Raw genomic sequence first — 20,538 nt, forward strand, 5'->3', positions numbered from 1 at the left:
CTTTCATTTCTGTCAGGATTTGTATCCTTGATGACCACTATTGTCATATGTGAATATTTAATTTCTTCCACTAAAGCAGACTGCTTTGAGCAATTCACTCTAGGCCTAGGTATGTTCATAATCACTGCTGTTACATTTGTTGCACATAAAAAAATTATATTTAGTGACAATTAGGAGAAGCAGCTGTGAGCTGTACCCATAGCAGGAAGAACAGTTTCATGCAGTTAATAAAAGACTAATTATTGTTCATCTGAGATAACGATTTTTGTTACGGTAGATCAGACTTTACCTCTTGAGGTGTTTTAGCTGTACGTTTTTGTGATGAGCTGTAGTGAGCCACTGCATATTCCACAAGGGCACCAAAGATGAAGGTGAAGCAGATGCCGAGGTAAACATCAATGGCCTTAATAAAACAGTTGGTTTTTGAAAGCGAACTTCGCGAGCCAATCATCAGAGTTGTCATGGAAAGCACAGTTGTTACTCCTTGAAAAACAGAAAAGACCTTCTCATACAGACACTTAGGAAAAGGCTTGGCCTATCCTCTATCCGTGTACCAGTAGTGGGAGCAGTGTCACTCTGTTGCTATACAAAACTAACACATCTTCTCTTAGCAGATCCAAATCATCCATCAGCTGAACTGCAGTGTAGTAGCACTAGCTACTAGCTTCACAGACATTCTCCCTGCTTTTGACAACTTGCCTCTGACAGGTACTTCACTTTTACTTTCCATTCTTTCAATTAATAATAATGAAAAAAGAATACAAAAACTTCCCTCCACCAAGGCTCATTAGGAAGAACGTGTGCTCTGTCCTTTGCTGTAAACCTACCAGGAGTCAGTAAAGGCAGAAAGTGAGCAGACTGCTGAAGCAGAGTCTCAAGAAAATCTATCCATCTATCCAGCCATCAGAGGCACTCCTTGCCTGCTGAAATCTCCCTTTCTCAGGTACTCACCAATGCAGGTTCTCGCAGGCACTGAATCCAGCGTGATCCAAAAAGAAACCCAGGACAACATAACAAGCAGAGTAGATGGCACATAGGTCTCCAAAATGAAATAAAGGACATTTCTTCTCAGCTCAAACTGCAGTATCAGTCGTGGGTAACTGCCTGTTCACATAAGGGAGAAACAGTGATCGTGAGGAGATTTCCAAGGACCCTCAGCCTGAAATGGGGGGACCCCAGTACCATTCAGTGGAGCCTCACTGAGATCATGGGAGATGCATTACTTACAGAACCTTGACTCCTTGCCTCAGAGATGTTTCTTATCTAACATATCCTAGACAAAAGGACATGTACACACAACGTGTGGTTTGCAGTGGGGCTCCTAAACTTAATCCGCAGTGGGAATATTTTAATGCAGTGTCATAACTCAAAGTGGAGAAAGGCCAGTGCTCTTTTCTATTCTCTTTTCTCAGCACAGCATATTTTTTCCCAAGAACTACTTTGAAGGGCCACTGCCAAATTCATTCTTATCTGATGGCCGAGAAATTAAACAAAAGATCTTCTTTTGATTTCAGCATGCTTTAGTTCATGTCCCAAAGCATCCCATTATCTTATCATCACAGGGATTTACATCCCCTTTATTCATTAGCAATTTGTGATCTTTGGTAACTGTGTCTTTTGGACTCAAAAAAATTTCAGTCTATTTTTTTAAAAATCAGTTTGTCTTTATACAGACATAAGGATTTAGGAGCTGGACTGTAAGTATTTTCAGGAGATATTTCTGCTATTTAAACAATAGTTCCCTTTGAAGTGTGGAAACAAAAAGCATGTTGTTCTTTGGCTGTGTACGCTACAGTAAACAGAAAAACCCATCATTCATAGAACCTGGCCATTTTTAGGAAAACTTGCCCCCTTCCCTAACATCTGAGTGAACAAGAGAGTATTTATGCTGAGTTCTGCTGCACAGAGGGATCTAAATCCATCAGAATAATGTAATTGTCAGTTAGAAAGAAAGTCTATTTTGAAGGTTTAATTCAGGCGTCTGTGGAGGAAAACACCTAGAATTTAAAGAAAACTGATTAAGTGAATGTAGGATATTAAAAGATTCATCTTTCCATCCCACAGAGTATCCTGATTGCAATGAACTGGATTTCACTTTCTTCCCATCTCTTTGTACAATTAAGTTTTGCTTGAGGCTTTGTTTGAGGCTTCTTAGTAAAACTGCAGTAGTCTGGAGAAGAGAGAGGAGGTGAGAGGGGAGACATTTAGGGCTTTTCTTGCTTTTCTCCTTCACTGCTTTACCCGTTTCCTGCTGTGACTTTGAGATGAGGGTGTAGTAACGTTCCACTGTGTACTGAGAGAGCCGCAACTTTTCTATGCCATGCACAGAGTCATTTCCTCTCAGCCACGTGAAGATGACATCATTTTCATCATATCCCCCTACAGAGAACAAAGACTCGTATTACTGCGGCCACCCAATAAATGCCCAGCTGTTGCTCTGCCTTCCCCATTGGGTGGAAGCAGAAATGTCACCTACACACAGTAGGCTGCACAAAGACCCTCTCGCTGCATCAGCTACTGGTGGAAGCTGGCTCTTCTGCTTGTGTGTTTTCAGTCTGCTGGTTTTGATTTGACTTAGGAACACATATAATTGTGAGTGATGAGCGATGCACAACATGAAAGATTGCAGAGAACCCGTTTCAAGCATCTTCATTGTGTATTTTAAATTATTTTAACATTGCTAAAGATAATTTAACATTTGTGGCATCCCCAGATCGATTGCACAGAGCAGGATAAAACTACTGCAGTGATCTCAAGCCTTGAGCATAATCTGTTTGGTCATGTAAGGTGAGCAGAGGATTGCAATAGTTAAAAAAAAAACAACAAACAACTAAAATAGAGTACAGATCTCACTGAGCCCCCTACCAGGTTGAAGAAGCACTCTGCTCTGGCCCATCTATTCGACTGCTTCAAAATATCAGAAAAGGTGTTCTTACTTGAGAGTGTGGAGCTCAGACTCGCATGCAGTTACAAACCAGGCCCTTCTGACTACATGTTGCCTAGGTCTCTTTACAAGTAAATGTATTCAGTGCTTAGGTAACACTGAATTCCTGCTCCAAAACACCGGGATAGATGAGATTAACAGTTCACGTTCTACATACATACTTGTGCTGGCTGCAAAATTGCCTCCAGGAACGAAAGCAATGGCATAACATAATGTCAGGTTACTTCATCCCATACTTCAGTCTGAGGGATAAAGCTTGTACTCAGGCCTCAGCTAGTCATTCACTTCAACATTTTACACTTAATTTAGGAAAAAAGCCTATCCATCTCACTGACTTGATTCTTTTATTAAGTGCCCTTCTACAGGAAAATGAGAAGGGATGCCTTTATACTGATAACAACCTCGTTATCAGTATAATGATAACATCCTCGTAGAAGGAATAAGATGCAGTTGCAGTTCTACTTTTACCTAATTGTGGTGTTTGGTCTTTTTTTTAATTAGATACAAGTTACCAGAGCTTGAGTATGATGAACTCGTAAAGTAGGTGTCCAGGGTATGAATCCCTAGGTAGAATCATAGCACGTGACTGTTCAAAATTTCTAAACAGTTTTATAAATTGTGATTACTAAGAAAAATTTTATAATAAATGATAAATTGTTGTTAATTCATCTGGCAAATGTTTAAACAGCATTATTTCTGGGCACTTATCCTAGTGAAACCTCCAGTGGGCAATATGCATGTAATTTCATTGGAGTTATACAGCAACTGAGCATGATGTAGGACCCAATCGCTTTTAAAGCAGACCCAAACAAGCGATTCTTTAGCAGAAGAGGGCAACCATTATTATTTCAGGAGCTATTCTTTGTAATAAAGTTAACCACGGTGAACTAATATGATTTTAATGTGAAAGTAATATGTGCTTCCTTAGGTGCTTCATGCTGCAGCCCCAGAAGTTTAATCTGTTCTTTTCAGCATTGAGATTTCAAGCATTTCCTTTTGTGACACAAAGTAGGAGGAAGTTGCTTATTGCAGAGCTTCACAGATCCATAACAGCAGTACTGCTCTTGTTGAGCTCCTGGGAAAAGCCCTGTAGTATCCCAGGTTTTCTTTGAGCATTTACCTGTTGTTAGAATTCTTAGCCAATTCTGCCACAGCTTTACATTTAAGAGCAGAACTCACTGATGATTCCTTTTCTTGAGATCTGCAAGGCCGAGACTCCTCCTGTTAATAAGGCTCTCACCATCTCTATTACTGTAACAGGTGACCCTCACAGAGAAGGCTGGGCAGGTTTGGGAGGTACAGCAGGTTTCAGAAGAAATATGGGAAGTTGTGCAAAAAGGGACCACATTTGGAAAACCAGCAACTACTATTAAATTCTTTCTATATAAACTGAACAATTTACTCCTTGATAAAGATATGATTTGTTACCACTTTTGTTTTAATTGTACAGTGGCAAACAATCCTCTAATCTGTAGATTACAGCACAAACATTTGAAGAATAATGAAAGAAAGTTGTTTTCTTTCGGACATTAATATTTGCTACTTCAGGAGGTCACTGCAAATGCAAATATTTAAGATGCATATTCAGTACGAACAAACAAACACCCGGCCAGGTTTTGTTATACTTACAGCTCTCTAGCTGCAGTCTGCATGTCTGTGTATCCATGGGATACTTTGACAGGTCCATGTTACAAGCAACAGTAGTAGTAATTCTGTAGGAGCAGAAAGAACTCCAAAAATCACAATAAAAACATATAATGCCATGTTTCTACCTTTGACCTCTACTATTACTACCTAGCAGAGAAGACCACTACAAGGATTCTGTTTTGTCATTTAGATCATTTTGACCTATAAAATGAATAGCTGCTACAATCAGAAAGAACCCTCCTTAAGATACACTATCTGCAGCCATACTGATGAAGATGTAACCAAAGCAGGAATTTTGCCCTGCTGTGGTAGGAGATGTAAGGTAGACCCACATGCTTCCATTGCTACTATTAGCACTTACAAAGAAGTTACCCCTTGCCACCTGAGACACGGTAACTAACTGCATGTACACCCTGGCTTGCTTCAGTGCAGAGGGTAAATGAATTCACTGCAAGTAAAGCTGCTATAAGCTGAAGTCACTGACAGTTATGTTGAACTGGGAAGAGATAACACTAAGACCTCACACAGTTACAACGTACATTTCTACAGTACACCTACACAAACACTTCTTGCTAAAGAGAAGAAATCACAGCTAAGTGGCATCGGATAAGCAAATAATTTCATCATAGAATGGCTTACATTGGAGTGGACCTTAAAGACCATTTAAGTTCTAACCCTCCTGCCGTGGGTATACCAGGCTGCCCAGGGCCCCATCCAGCCTGGCCTTGAACACCTCCAGGCACAGGGCATCCACAGCCTCTCTGGGCTGTATGTTCCAGCACCTCACCACTCTGAGTAAAGAATTTGGTCCCCTCCATCTGCCCAACGGCAAGAGGGCAGGGAGTCCATCACTATTAGGGGTGTATCACCCCAGTGCCTTTCTCACAGGTATGGGCATGGAGTTACTCCACCAGGATCTCCTGTTCACGTTCCCCGATGCTCTGTAATCTCTGCATAATTCTGGAAATCTGTTCTAAACCACTGTCATCGGGGAAAGCCAAAGGTTGGTTTACCTTAAAGCATACAAGATAGTGCCATTAGAAAACAATCTGATGAGGCGGTTCCCCACAGTGACATCGTGCAGGAAGGACCTTTTTGACTCCACGATGTACGTGTCTGGTACCCAAAGCAATTCCACCAGACGAGCATCCAGCGTGAAGCTCTTGTTGCCGTGAAAGACTAAGCGTGGATCTGTCCAGCGCTGCCGCAGGTAGATGGTGGCTGTGTAATCCTGGCAAGAAGAAGAACCAGAGGATGCACGCCCAGAACACCTGCATGCCATAAACTGTAGGGATATGCCACGTGTGACAAGGCACAATGCATTTGTTTAACCCGTCAAAGCTTAGCTCCACATGCATGCAGTAGAACCAACAGGTCATCAGTTTTATTATGTTTCCCACATACATTCTAAGATGTTTTTTTGCTTTTAGACTTTTTTTTTTTTTTTTTTAAACCAGCAGGGCCATCTCTTCACTAACAAGCCCGTATTTCTATGGCATCTACATAACCTGCAGCTGTAGGAGAGCCCAGTTCTCCTCACACCCCGAGAAGTAGTCACACTAAAAGCAAAGCAGCTTCAATAGAAGAGTTTCAGTGCTGACCACAAGGTAACATATGAGAATTCTCTCAGGCAGATTCTATTCTCTCTTATGCAAAATAATTCACTTACCATGTCACTCTCAGATATACTAGAAATACTTGCAACGTCCAGGCTCATTGCAATTTGAACAGGTTCTCCTGTGGAAGGAAACAGAAACTTAGGAGAATGTAAGGTGCAGTAAGACCGCTGCCCAGCACAGGCACTGCTCCCAGCTACCCCAGCACACTGTGCTCTCTGAAACTGCAGGAACCCAAAGGACCAGCAGACACAGTGTCACAGGTAGTCCTGAATCCTGGTTGTCTACTTTCTATCATCAACTCTTGAAATCCACCACCAGAGGGCAGCTGATGCACACGGATGGATGTCCTGCTCTCAGCATGGCTTGGTGCATTCCAGCACTGCCTTCGGCCCCTGTGCTAACGCAGCAACGCCTTTCTTCGTGGGACTTGCTCTAACTCCTTTCCCTCATCTCTAAATCACACGTAGGAAAGTCTATAGGACACTTTCTGAATTTCCTTCTGTGTTAGAGGGTTTTGTGTTGTTGCTGTTATAGTTCTTTTGTTTGGTTCTGAAATGTTCCAAATCCAAAAGGTGTATCGTTTGCATAAAATATGTCTATATATATTTTAATATAGCTGTCATTTACATCCTTCCTTCGTTATTAAGCACCTGAAACCCACTAAAACTCCGGAGGAGGTCAAACCTGTGCCTGACCATTTGTATCTCATGGCTCTAGCTGGTACAGTCTGGTATAGTGTGTCTGTCATGCAATTTGGAAGCTTCAGTTTGCTTATGTGACAGGCTCTAGCAGAGCTGTTCTATTCCTGCATGGCACATTTTGGGCATAATAAGCTGCTAAATACCGTGTTGTCCTAGAAATGTATCACCATGGTCAGAAAAAGGAAGAAACTCAAAGCTGCAAAGAGCAGAAAGTCAGTCTGCAGGAGCTGCAATGGAAGAATGTGCAACTCCTGGAGAAAGCTGATAATTTTTCTAGTAGGCTTTGTTGTGGTAATGAGTACTGGAAGACAAGCAAAGTTTATCAAAATTTTCACAGTATTTTTGTAAGCTTTCATCAATATTTTTCAGGTGCTGAATGTCATCCTGAAACCCTTTCCCTCCATGTGGTTGCAACGTTCATTCACCTAGGAGGTGGGAGACCTGACAGCTGACAGTAGCCTCAGGTGAGTTCCTAAATAACTGACTGCCCCTCAGATGCTGTCTCTCTGGAGCTTCACAAGGGGTTTAAAGGAGATTTAGTTTTTGTCTCAGAGTGAGAGGAATGCATGTGCCAGATGCCAATATTTCTGGAAAGGAGAATTCTTCTATGTCCACTCTGAGTAAACTGACAAACAAAAGTAAAGCAGAAAATCACACGGGTAAGGCTCTAAACAAAAACATACATGATTACAGCAGAATTTAATTATTGTCAGATCTTTCACAGAGATGTTGAAGTTTATAAATTCCCTCACCTTCATAGATGGACACATTCTCCTGCCCCACGTATGCATGTGTGCACAACACATTCAAGGTAACACTGGATGCATAGGAAAGAGAGCAGCCTTGGCTACTAGCTAATTTTAAAAGAACTCAACCTGTTAAGCTGGGGCATGCTATTGAAAGCTTAAAGCATGCTCACCACTCTACACAAGCATTACAGACTGTTCTTTGAATAGTGAGATGCACAAAGCCAACGTACCACCAAAGTAGGGCCTGAGGTATTTGTTGTATCCCATTGTGAGGTTCTCAAATCCAGGGAGGGATGCTGTATCACTGCCACCCAAACTGGACACACGTCCCAGTGAGCATTTCCTAGGGACACAAATAATGTACTGCTAAGTATGTGGCCAGGCATGCTGGGCACATCAGGTGTGCAGCTGCATCCCCAGCCTGTGCTCAAAGAAGCAAATTACGTAAAATATTTATTTAAATAAGTACATCATTGAAATAATGAGCACTTACTGACACTGCTTACCTTGGCTGAATAATTAATACCTTAGAGAGGTGGGAATACAGCAAATAATCTGAACAAATAATCTCAGGTTTGCAGACAATGGCTTAAGGACATTCTTAAAATGTCCCAGACAAGTCAAGCAAGGTCAATATATCACAAAGTTTAGTAATAACCTGTAATCTCCCCTTCTAGTTCCTCCTCATAAAATGTATATAAGGAACCTTTTCCCTCCTACATACAATAACCCAAGACAAATCTTACTGCCCAACAGCTCCTCCTTCTTAAACATCATTCCCATAAGCAAGCTCTCATCCTTATTTGTTACTGTCAGGCAGCATCCCAGCAGCCAGAGTGAAGCCTCTAAAAATGCCAAGAAGGGGAGAGGTAAAACAGCGAGCTCTTCACAGACAGCAAGGCAGCACTGTGAGCAGGACTACCACTCCAAATTACCACTATATATCGAAATTAACATTTTCTGTACTGAAGATTCATCAGATACCTGGCACTGTGAGGTTCCCAGAGCTGTGCCATCCTGTAAATAGAAAGCTACAGAGTTTGGGGGACATAAAAAAAAGGTGCCATGGTGCAATGTGCTTGTGCAGGCATGTGCTCACTTGATGAAAATATGAGTGAGCCATTATGAGTTTGATACTGCTCTGTGAAGGGCTGAAGGAGGTGCTGCCTCTCTCCAGAGACTCAGGACTGCTGGCCTGTGCTTTAAAGCTGACTTAACAGTCCTTGGAGGCTTGCTGCAGATTTTAGATCAAAAAGAAGCTTACAGCAAAACTGAGCAGTTACTGTGCAGCATTAGCTATATTAGAGCCTTTAGAACTTGACTGCAGTCAGGAATGGCAGTAACTCAGCTGGAAGAAATGGGGTGGAAGAAGACAGTGTGATAGACAATTTCCAGCAAAACCACCACAATTTCCTGCTCTTGAACAGAGAAAAAGAGCTTGTACTATCAATGTACATTATATTTTGGGAACCTGTGCAAGTTGTTCCCCCTGCCTGACCCCTTAATGCACCCAACTTTCTATGAGTGAGGTGTAAAACTGGAGGCATAATTTCCTTTTGATCCACATTACTTACGTTAATTATAATTCAGATGACCTGTAAAGCAAAACAAACGCTCCACTTGCCTTTGTGTTTGAAGGAAAAGACACAGACTGAAGAAGCAAAAATATCTGCAGAACATCTCTGGAGATTATTTCAGTATTTGCTCTGCTCTTCTGTGGAAGAAAAGGAGATGTTTGTGATTTAAGGAAAACTATTTGCTCAGGGACGTGATTTAGTGGAGGGCTGTTAGAGTTAGGGTAGTATGGTTGGGTTGCAGTTGGACTTGATGATCTTTAAGGTCTTTTCCAACCTGAGCAATTCTACGATTCTATTTTAAGTAAAGGGACATGGAAAAGAAGTGCTGCACAGAGTCAGAATCCCACACAGCAATGTTTAACGCCCTCAACACACAGTGACACCTATGTTTTCCTTCTAGCTTAAATCATTTTTCAGCACCATTTTCACACTTTCCTCATAAAAGATACTCGGCACCAAAAGTCCTTTTGCAGGCTCACCAGACTTCAGTTACCACTGTTTTAGATAGGGCTTTTATTTCAGCGTGGGGTGGTGATTAGTTGATGTTGAGAATGACACCAAAGAAAAGAATTGATTAAATAGATAAATATTTAAGAATTTCCCAAAGGTCTCTGAAACCACATGAGATCCTTCCCACTTACGACAGACAGCATCCCACACTCCTGTGCTCCACTGATCACCTGCACAGAAACTCTGTAGCGTTGCACTCCATTAGCTTGTACCTGAAGCAGCCCACGCTATTAGTACTAAATTGGTGAGTCACTCAGCATGCAGAACGGGATGAAACCATTCTCCTTCAAATGGGTTTCGTTGACCTTTCTGGGAGTGGAACCAAATCCTGGATTCTGGCCTGGAACTGCCACAGGCTCATGCTGGTGCCACAATGGGCAACTCTGTCCATGCTCTGCTCTGCATCCCTGCTCTCTGCCTGAAAGGCTGCATCAACTGCACATCTTTACTGGGGGTATGGATAACTCTGCCACACAACTGTGCGCTCTCACAGCAAGCTGCTGCTGCAACAGGCTAATGAAGGCACAGCTGCCAAGGGGACACTGCTACTGGACCATCACTAGTTTGAGCTGGAAGTACAACAGTGCTTCACCCCTAGGCTGTTTAAAGTGTGCCTCAGTGTATCAGTTTTCCTACAGGTAGTGGCAAAGCAACATCATTCTTAGATAGATGTAAGTTTTCCTCTCTGTCAGGCTGCCACAAATTGGGAATGGCTGTACAAATCATCAATCCCTGAATCCTGATTTGCACAACTGTGAATGAGCACTTCATTGGTGGCTATTCCATAATAACCCACAGGTTGGGAATTTTCTGCTTGGGTTAGAGCCTTCCTGCAGTAGCTTACCACAGCCCAGAGGACACTGTGCCTTCTCAGCTAACTGTACAGCTCTGGTGCAGTGGAACAGTCGTGCTCCAGGCAGCAGGGACATCCTTGTCTATACACAGCCAGTGACAATACCTGAACGTTCAAAGCACCACGAATGCAGGGCCATACAACAAGAATCCCACTGGAGAAAGATATATTTCAAAGTAAAATATGCTCTAATATCTGTCTAACATCTGAATTCCTAACAAGTCTTTGCACTTTTTGTCCTAACATGGTGTTCAGATGTTTCCAGATGTTCCCAACATCTCCTCAGTACCATGTAATCATAAAGGGCTAGAGAGATTAATCATCTACCTCTTCACACAGCATTAGACCACAATTTTGATGAGAAAAGAAGGATCAGTGCAGTAAAGTAAGAAAGGGTAATTTAACAAACCAGCATGTGATTAAGTATAAAAACTGATACATTTCAGCTGAGGAACCCTTCATGGACATTCCTCATGAGCATCCATTTTGCAAAGGAGTTGTAATTCCTAGCATTTTGGTGCATCTGTTTCTGAATTTCATTGTCAGTCTATCCCAGTTACTAAGACCTTGTTTTGAAAAAAATAAGTCAAATTCTGTTTGTTTTGATGACTAATGCATGGAGGCCTCATATGTAGTAAAAAGCATTCTTGTAAAGCCTTGTTTATGGCTCTTGTTAACTGAAAATCACACTGCAGCGTGTGTTACTTCTATCTAGCAAAGACAGTAGATTGAAACAAACCAAACCAATCTGGATAAATCTCTAACTGCTGCTTCCACAGCCCCGAATGAACTCCACAGTCCTGTTTTCCTCCTTCCAAACACGGCTGTGAAGATAAGTATATCAAGGGTTGGGAAGCCGTGATCTGTGAGTACCCAAGACAGCTAGAAACTCAGTATGTCAGAGCACTCACAAGGCCAGAAAAGGGTGACATCTGTGCCTAAAACTGAATATAACAAAAGCAGTTCTCAGCTACGTATTGAAATAAATATAGAGAGAGAAGTGCCAAAACTGTGAGACTGGTTTTTGTGGAAGCCTAAGAATTATACTGTATCAGTAAATACAACTACAATTCTGCTTTTATAGTTCAGAAGCTTTCATCAGAGATTACTAGCTTCATTAGTACAGTATGCTGGGAAGGAACAGTTTTAAGATTGTGCATTTATGCTTCTCTATTTGCTAAAGGATTACAATTGACTTTTAATAGAAAAAACAAACGTAGGCACTGTTTAATCTTGACATTTTGTATAGTCAGCAATAGCCCAGCACAGGCAATACCAGTAGTTGTGAAAGCTTTGTTTCCAACACCAACGTTACCTAAAATCGTTTATTGCATATGTTCAGAAATAAAGAAAACTTTGAGAACAGCTCACCCAGCTCCATGCTCTTCCTACTGACAGAGAATTATTCAAAGCTGCAAGTATTACAGCAAAACATGCAACCAGACTCCTCAGTAGATAAGCCTGCATCTGCTTCCATAGAAGTTCATGAAATAATGCTTATTTACACCAGCCAAGACCACTTGTATAAGCCTCCACTATTGCTCAGTTCTATGTTCCTTAATTCTACTGCATTCCTTTAACTTGGAAGGGCTGCTAAGAGTGAAAACGCAAAGTATCACAGTAGAGAGGTGCACACTGACACCTGGTGGAGCCCGGATAGCTTTGTACTGCTGTCAGCATCACCCACAGTGATCCACTCCTTCTCATCAAGCATAACACACAGCAAGGGAAACAGAAAGCACTACAGGCCCACATTACCTCCCACTTCACAGATGAAAAAGCCCCATCCGAGTCTCTCTGCACACAGCAGAAGATCAGCACATTCTCTGATATTCTCAGGGCAAATGACATCCCAAAGCCAGGCAGAAGGAGCTGTTGCAAGAATCTGAAAAACCAGCTACAAGAGCAGACCCACAGGACGAGTCAGTGAGCTGCAGGTGGTAATAGTGGCTGAGGGAACTGGGGTGGAAAGCATCATGACACTATCATCAGGAGTTTCCAGCTTCATGACTGGCTGCACCATCCCATGCCGAGCTTTCTTTGGCCACCTGTATGATTGCAGTAGTTGCTAAATACAATTACAAACCCATGAAAGAAGAAGAGCATTCTGGACCCTGGGATCAGACTTCACAGGCTCTGCAGAAGCCAAGATGTCACATCCAGGTCAGCAAGTTTATCTAGAAGAGGTTTGAGTGATTGAAGCCTAACAATCTGCCTTTTTAAAAAAATAGTACTTCTTCCCCTTGCCCAGTCTGAATTATGGACAGCTGTCTGATTTTGAATAATTACTCTGGGGATGTGGGTGGGAAAAGAATTTTGTATGGAAAGGTTCTTAGCATGACCTGCTCTTGGCACAGCTGCAGCCAACAAGCTGTATATTTTGATGATTCTGACAGCTGTTCAAATTTTAATTTACTGGCCAAACAAGTCATGAAGGTTTTATTTTCAGTTCATTCAAAATGATTTGCCTGTCAAGTATCTCAAATTTAGAGTTAACTTGAAATTATTTCTTTTTTTTTTTTTTTTTTTTTTTTTTTTAATGTTGCTCGGAGATGAGGTGGATGCCCTGGCCTTGGAGACACTCAAGGTGAGGCTGGATGGGGCTCTGAGCACCTGATCTAATGTAGGTGTCCCTATTCATTGCAGGGATTTGGACGAGATGACCTTTAAGGTTACCTCCCAACTCAAATGGTTCTGTGATTCTATGTTAAATATCTATTTTGTCAGGCCAGGAGAAAACGTGGAGCGACTACAAGAAAGAGAAAAATTAAACAAGAAAATGTGCCACATATTTCTGTAAGCCACTCCTACTGGAAACCTTGCAGATTTGATGCTAAAAATCAACATATACAGAATTAACCTTATTTTTACAGAACTAAATAGTTAGTGAGATCCTGTTGTGTGTCAACAGATACACAAGTTCTGCCCCCAGCTGGTCAGGACCAAAGGCGACATCAGATGTGAATGCAGGGAAAGGGGATGAGACATGGAGCAGCACCACACAAGTGGGTAATATCAAAATGAGTTGTCTGAATTTAAAACTTTTTTTTTTTTTTTTGCTTTAATATTTTTTAACTAAAGGCAGAGAGAAGACTTCCAAGTCTGCTAACAAACCACACTGACATGTGAAGCCTTTCCTATTTTAGCGTTGTGTCCAAATCTCATTATTATTTTATTTTTTTCTAAACAAAACACTTATTTTTTTCCCTGTTGATTTCCCTGTTTGAAGAACTCAAATTTCAGCCAGCTTGTCTGATAACAGGACAAAATGAAGGAAATCACCTGCAGCCCAATTTCTGCCTGGAAGAGCAGGAGGCACATGGTGAAGCTGTGTTAGCCTCAGCTCAGCAAGGCACGTGCCAGGCAGATGCCAGCTTCTGTAACCTGCTTTTTGCTGTTCACTTGCCTTCAGTGCTTATCAGCAATCACAGACAGGTAAACAGGTGACTTCATCATACCCACAGAAATTTCAAGAACTTCCATGAACTTTTGCTATTGGTAAAAAGTGGATTCTTTCCATCCACACCACTGTCGTGACATCACATGAAAAATGACCTCTCAGTTCCAGAAACAGCAGCACCACCGAGGGCCTCGCTGAGGCTGCAGCACACACCCTGCTTGTTTGAGGCAGCCCTTGCTGTGTTTCAGTGTGAGGCAGAGCTCAGTGCTGTGTGGGATCAGCCCCTGTGTACGGACAGGATCACACAGTGGTGATGGGGCAGGAGCTGCTCCAAAAGGCAGCTGTCCCAAGGGCCTGGCTGCACTAACAGCATGATTTATAGACTCTATTCTGTGTGCTAGCACTTGGAGTGCCCCAGACATTTATATACACTGATCTCATAGATAGTACTATTAGTTTAGGGCAGTATGAGAGCAGGGAAACTGTCCTGTTACTTCCATGACACCATACACTGCAGGTCTGCTTCTTGTCTTATTCATTCCAATGAAAGACAGAGGTAAATTCAAGATACAAGAAATGTTAATATAAAATCAGGTTCAGTCCTTACGTAAGAGTGTTAAAGCCATGCCCAGGTAATGCATTTATGTTTTAAAGATGCTCTGATCCTTCAAGCAGCTGTGGGAATGGCAGCCGTTGCTCACATTCCCACCCAGCACACAGGTCTGCCTGCAGCTTGCTGGGCAGAGTCCTTCAAATACATGCGGAAAGCCTTAAGTTATATAAAAATGAAGCTTACTGAGGTTTACTTACGTGAAATAAATTCTTCCTCTGGAACATCAAGCTTGGCTTCTGTTTGGTCAATTCATTTACTCTAAACAAATGCCATGTCTATAAAATTTCTAAGTAATTTGTTTTATACAGAAATTTAACTTGCTCCAGGCACATTTTTCTCCTGCACTGGGTATCTTAACTCCAGCTGCAATGTAAACTTGCCTGCAATTTTCTGTCTCCTATGGCTGCAGATCCGTGAGCTCACAGCTGCCCGTGCTCCATCATGTTGGGGAATTATTGCTGAGCACTGGTTTCATTCATTCAGGAAACCTGCCCCTCACTGCAGGCAGGGATCCAGGGCCGGGTGCAAGAAGCTCATCTTCCCTCCTAACAGGCACAGAGATCACCAGCCAAGCAACCTTGCTTTCTATGATTTTGCTCTCAACTTGCCAGCCCTGTAATTGTAACCCTATATATACGGTCCCTCCCACCTCAGCAGTTCTGCTCACTTAGTCTCCTCTATTGTGTATGTGCAGGTATTTTATGTGAGACTTAATTACTCTTGTTCCTATCAGCCAAGACATGCATGCATGACATTAACTCCCTCGTGGGACACGAAATTGTGCACCCTTCCAGACCATCTACGTACAGAAATGGATAAAGGCTGCAGGATCTTCTTACATTAAAAGCAAATAAAGCAGAGGTGGTTTACTGAGAGGCTTCACTGAGTACTCTGCTCAATTCTGAGTATGCCAGATGAGGAAATGGGGGGGAAAAAAAAAAAGATAACTACTATGGAAAGATTCTCATGTGAGTAGAATTTGAAAATAGTGAGATTATGTCATTTGAACAGAAAGGAATTAGAGGGGCATAAAAATAAAATCAACAAATATAGAGAAAATAATAAATCAGACCCTTTGTTTCTTGTTATTCTCACAATGTATAATACATAAACTAAAAGAGGAGAGATTTAGACTGGATATAAAGGAAGAAGCACAGGGTGCCCAGAGATGAGGTGGATGCCCCATCATTGGAGGCGCTCAAGGTGAGGCTGGATGGGGCTCTGAGCACCTGATCTAGTGCAGGCATCCCTGTTCAGTGCAGGGAGTTGGAAGAGATGACCTCTAAAGGTCCCTTCCAACATAAATGGTTCTATGATTCCATATCTGACCCAGGGCACAGCCAATTTACCAGAGGGCTACAGCCACAAAGTCCACACAGTGAGCACCTGGACTTTTCCCTTCCAAGGGTTTCAAAAACACCAAACAGGCAAATATAAAATAAGAAACGTGCAGATGTGCTGTTTAATCCTGGGCTTGCTTTCCTCTGTCATCACTGACAGCCAGGTCAAGGGGAAAGTTTCCCTGACAGAGGTTTGTTGGCTGGGCTCCATCGCAGCGCTGCGTGCAGTGCAGGCTGCCCACGGGGCAATTAAGCAACAAATGTGATGCAGCCGAGCAGTCGCTACGTGCCCTGGCCCTTCCCTCCAGGAGGGAAAGCAGGAGGGACTCGCTGACCTCTCAGAGGACAAAAGGAGCAAGAGAAAGGATCGCTTTCTTATTCCTGAATCCTTACTACACTTCTGCCTCCCAGGAGCAGGTCGCTGTGTGCTGAGATGGGCAGAACCTTGTTGGGTGGAAGGTCCCAGTGTGGGCAACGGAAGGAGCCAGGACAGAGCTGCCAAAGCCTGTAACTCAGGGGCTTGACAACACACTGACGGATGAGCATGTGGGAAAAATACCAGATGGAGCCCAAGGAGCACAGCTCCACCGTTCATGTTGAGGACATACCAGTCTGAATTTCAGCAGGGCAGTGAGATACTCCTGGGCCTGCAGAGCTCACTGTGTGAAATACCTGGGCCACGGTTTGAATCGGACACGGTGCCACGTCCAGCAGCTGTATGCTGTACTCAGGCCCTGTGCGGGGTACAGCATAACTGCAGGCCATCCCTGGGACGGCGCTCATCACTAACTGCTGGCCTGCCCCCAGAGGCATGGATCAATTGGCAGATATTATAATCCCTTAAAATATTAATGCCCTATCAGGGAGACAATTTCACTGGGCCTAGAGACTCTTCCATTATTAGAAATTATGCCCCAGCCTTAAATAAATTAACTCAATAAATGTCTTAGCATGAATACAAATTCCTGCTTAGGGCCTGCAAATAAAATGATTTAGAGCTGTTCTCTGAGGAAAGATGAGGTGCTTAAACTTGCAAAAGAAGAAGAGCCACCACATTCATTGGTCTTTTGTTCTAAATTGACTTCTCCTAAACTGACGGCATTCCTCTCAGAAGGGAGGGCGAAGGTTTGGGAAAATTAAGTGGTGACATTTTCTTACGCTGTGCTTTATGGCACAGATGTGCTCCCAGCTCCAAGGGCAGCCCTGGCACTCAGGATCCATCCGTGTCCCCAGGGCTGGAGGGAACCTCACCACCCATCCTTGGGCTGTGTGTGCCCATAGCTGGGAGGACCCTGCCTGGTGCAGTAGCTCTGTGCGAGTCTCAGCCTGCAGCCCCCAACAGCCACAGTTCATGGGGTGCCCACTAACAACCTCTGCAGTTAATGAAGCCTCAGCAGGTGGTTGCAATTTCAACAAGTGATGAGGCATGTCCAGGCCCATTCATCATCCCAGGCCTCCTATCAAAGTGTTTGCCCTCTTCATATTGATGAATTGAATGTGGCAACGTGAAAGCCACGCTGTCACATTTCATTAGAGCTGTACTTTGCACCCAGTAGTTCAAGACTACTTCTACAGCTCTGCACTTTTTACCACTTTGAATGTGAGATCACCAGCAGCAGAGAAGCTGCGTTTCTGGCTGTGGACTTTCATAGAAGCTTCATTCACCAACACACTGCCCTTCCTCTCTATAAATGTACTCTACAAACACATCCCTTCAGAAACTGATTTTCTCAAGTGAGCACTGCCTGCTTTGCTCTATTGGCACTGCAGCCCCGGGCAGCTCAGCCACGATGCCAGAAGATGCACACTGGGTTGTCCGCCTCCTGCCTGCTGCTGGATGTCACTGCCCACCTGTGACATGCAGAGAGCCTGCAGCAGAAAGCAGAGCTGCATTGCACTACAGCAGGAGACCATCACAGCAACGCTTCCCAAAAGGCAATGCCTGAGCTCAGAATCCAGCATACGCACCACATCCTAAGACAAGGCAGTGAATGGATGCAACCCGCAGATAACAATCAACAGATTTATTTTCTCTGCAATATTTCTGTCTTTTCTCTGTGCACTGGTATCAGTTTGATGAGACTTTGGTTTTTGGTAACCAAAACACTGTTGTTTCCTGGTTAAGAGCTCACGTGGCAGCTCCTTGGACCTGGCTTAACAAGAGCAGAGCACCTCTTGTAGACAGATGCACTGTTTCCATTTCTTACAATCTTTTTCTTACAATTCTTTTTCAATTCGTACATACTAAAAATACAAGAAAAGCTCAGTCCCCTGCTGCAAGACACATAATAAAGATGCAAGTCTAATGAAAAAATAGCCACATTCCACTTGACTGAATCCAAGATTCGTGAAAGACCACAAGTTCAACTTCCTCTTGTCTCAGATAAAGAGAAATTCCATCAGAAACTAACCTCAGAGCCACTTCACACACAGGAAATTCTATAAGAGGATCAAAGAGATCGTCTTGGCATCAGCCTTCTCCTGAGTGTTTCCTCTTCACTGCATTGACTTTACATCTGTACCTGTGTTGCTGAGCTGGTAGCAGAACCACTCCCCAGCAGCAGCTTCTACCTGCAGCATCTGAAATTGCTTCTTAGCACTCTCGATGCTTTAGATAAATGCAACCCATGCTTAGAGAAGTGAGAAATGAGAAAAAGGGAAGCGTGTGGGCAGGGAGAGGCATGCAGACTATTCCCTCCCTCACCAAGTGCCCCTCACCCAGCACTGGGTGCCCGCTGCTGTACCTGTGCTACCACGGAGCCCTCAAGCACCCACCAGCATCCATAGACACCACCATGTCCCACAAAGTTGCTCCCAGATCAGAAGCCTCTACGAGCCTTTCCCTGCGAAGCTGCAGCTGCCTCCAGTGTGGGATGTGCCATATGGCAGCCCACGTGGGATACCACCAAGGAACAGCGCTGGGTATAACAGCACAGTCCCGTATTACATTTAGGACCTCTTATCTTAAGAGCTATCTGTGGAGTAATAATGTGTCTCAAAGCAATATTGCAAAAAGCATGCTCAGAGCACCGACCTCCCAGCTCTGTGCTGGGCCCCTCAGGAGTACAGTGGCTGGGTGGGCAGTCCCCCCCACTCTGGGCCTCCCCTGCCATCTCCCCTCCCTCCCTCCCTCCATCTCCACATGTGTGGTTCTGGCTCTGTCTCCATACAGGCTGGGCTCTGCAGCTGCTGGGGATCCTCCTGGAGCCGGCCAGGGCTCTGGGAGATGATTCCTTAATAGGCTGATCCTTGCTAGCAGAGAACTGAGGAAGGGAGGAATACATTATCAGCTCTGATCTGGCATTATGACATGTTTTCTGCTTTGGTTCTGCCTCCCAAAAGCAGAATTAATTGCTAGGCTAGAACTTGCAGATAAATCAGTTGGCTTTATTATTTATATAAAGCCATTACCACTATTTTCTGCAGCTTTGTGTCGGGCTCCTGGCAGTGACACCCACACCCACTATGACAAGAGGTGATGGTCAAACTCCTGCCCAACCACCTGGAGGTACACGCAGGGATGGGCAGCACAGCCATGGCAGTGCCCTGCTGCCAGCTAGCAGCACGCTGGTGGCATTGCTGCCCCATTCCAGCATTTAAAACAACTGCCAAGTCAGAGCCATTGCATAACTTATCTTTCTAGCTTTTCTAAAATAGGTGCTTGAAAGGATGGAGAGAAGGCAGGAAACCGATAGCGTGAAAAAACAAACGTCACTTTATACCGTGGGCATATTTACAACAAACTCTGACTTGACAACAGTGTCTACAGCAACAACAAAAAATAAAACACTGAATGGTAAGCAGTCCACTCTGCCTAGGTGAAAGGATAAAGCAAGCATGAACTTGCAGCCAGCCTCCCCCGCTGCACAGGACGGTTGGACTTTGCCCCAGTCCCAGTCTGCAGTGCAGGTTGCTGATGACTGATGGCCAAGGCCTGTCACCAGGGATGCATAAGTGCCAGCAGTGATGCTCCCATCCTTCCCTTCTCCACCAGTCCGATGGCAGCAGAGCAGGAAGAACCAGCACCACCAGCGCAGAGCTCCCATCCCTCTGTCACCCCTGGAGTGTTCTCTGCTCTGGGAAAGATGCTTTCATGCAGCAGGCCTCTACCACAGCTCAAAAACCAAACGTCAGGGAGATGCAATCAATATGGCTGTGTATACTGCCATTTAAACTGTTCTCAGTTAACTGGAAACAAAAAAGCTTCTAAACTCCCCCCCTCCCCTCCCCACAGTGCCCTGACACCTTGCGAGGCACAGACATCCCTCCTGGAATGCCTTGGGATTAGAGGAGCCTGAGCTGCTGAGTGATGCCAGAGGTCCATCACTCTGCCCTGAAAAATGCCTTCATTGCTCCCTGCCATAGTTACCCACATGAAAAAGGCACATAACTGCTCTTCACACCATCTGCCAGGGACCTTTAAGGACAGAGAGGCACAGAAACACATCTTTATGCAGATCTTCTCTTACTCTCACTCGCTAACAACAAACTCTCCATTACCAACACTGCCTTGCTTTTACCAGGTCTAACACACCAATACTGCAAACATTTGAACTGAACAAACATTTCACATAGAAACAACAGT

General features: G+C 43.8%; 1 protein-coding gene and 2 long non-coding RNA genes across 8 annotated transcripts in view; 2 read left to right on the forward strand and 1 right to left on the reverse strand.

Moving 5' to 3' along the window:
• The window catches only part of LOC109370047 (uncharacterized), a 22,855-nt gene extending 15,479 nt beyond the window's left edge, over positions 1-7,376 (forward strand). The window contains exons 3-4 of one of the 2 annotated variants that reach the window (XR_014886543.1): positions 615-708; positions 7,281-7,376. This is a non-coding gene — a long non-coding RNA (uncharacterized LOC109370047). The remainder of the gene's footprint in view (positions 1-614; positions 709-7,280) is intronic. The other variant, XR_014886544.1, reaches the window with a different exon arrangement.
• The window catches only part of GABRP (gamma-aminobutyric acid type A receptor subunit pi), a 22,865-nt gene extending 4,055 nt beyond the window's left edge, over positions 1-18,810 (reverse strand). The window contains exons 1-9 of one of the 4 annotated variants that reach the window (XM_085236492.1): positions 18,698-18,810; positions 9,285-9,374; positions 7,891-8,003; positions 6,261-6,328; positions 5,605-5,822; positions 4,574-4,656; positions 2,242-2,379; positions 952-1,104; positions 290-483 (exon numbers count right to left, since the gene is read on the reverse strand). In XM_085236492.1, the coding sequence (XP_085092618.1) occupies positions 290-483; positions 952-1,104; positions 2,242-2,379; positions 4,574-4,656; positions 5,605-5,822; positions 6,261-6,328; positions 7,891-8,003; positions 9,285-9,340 (1,023 nt within the window). In that variant the 5' untranslated portion in view covers positions 9,341-9,374; positions 18,698-18,810. Of the gene's footprint in view, positions 1-289; positions 484-951; positions 1,105-2,241; positions 2,380-4,573; positions 4,657-5,604; positions 5,823-6,260; positions 6,329-7,890; positions 8,004-9,234; positions 9,260-9,284; positions 9,375-14,810; positions 15,351-18,697 lie in introns of those variants that run through there. The other 3 variants (XM_085236490.1, XM_031555667.2, XM_085236493.1) reach the window with 3 other exon arrangements.
• Positions 9,101-15,487, forward strand: LOC146543312 (uncharacterized). 2 transcript variants are annotated; one of them, XR_014886537.1, is made up of 3 exons: positions 9,101-12,763; positions 13,153-13,605; positions 15,347-15,487. It is a non-coding gene; the product is annotated as an uncharacterized LOC146543312 (long non-coding RNA). The 2 variants fall into 2 exon arrangements; XR_014886538.1 differs by having other exon boundaries at positions 13,158-13,605.
• Positions 18,811-20,538: the final 1,728 nt, after the last annotated feature.

Source organism: Meleagris gallopavo, chromosome 15 (genome assembly GCF_905368555.1).
Source record: "Meleagris gallopavo chromosome 15, MGAL_WU_HG_1.1, whole genome shotgun sequence".
Classification (NCBI taxonomy): Eukaryota; Metazoa; Chordata; class Aves; order Galliformes; family Phasianidae; genus Meleagris; species Meleagris gallopavo.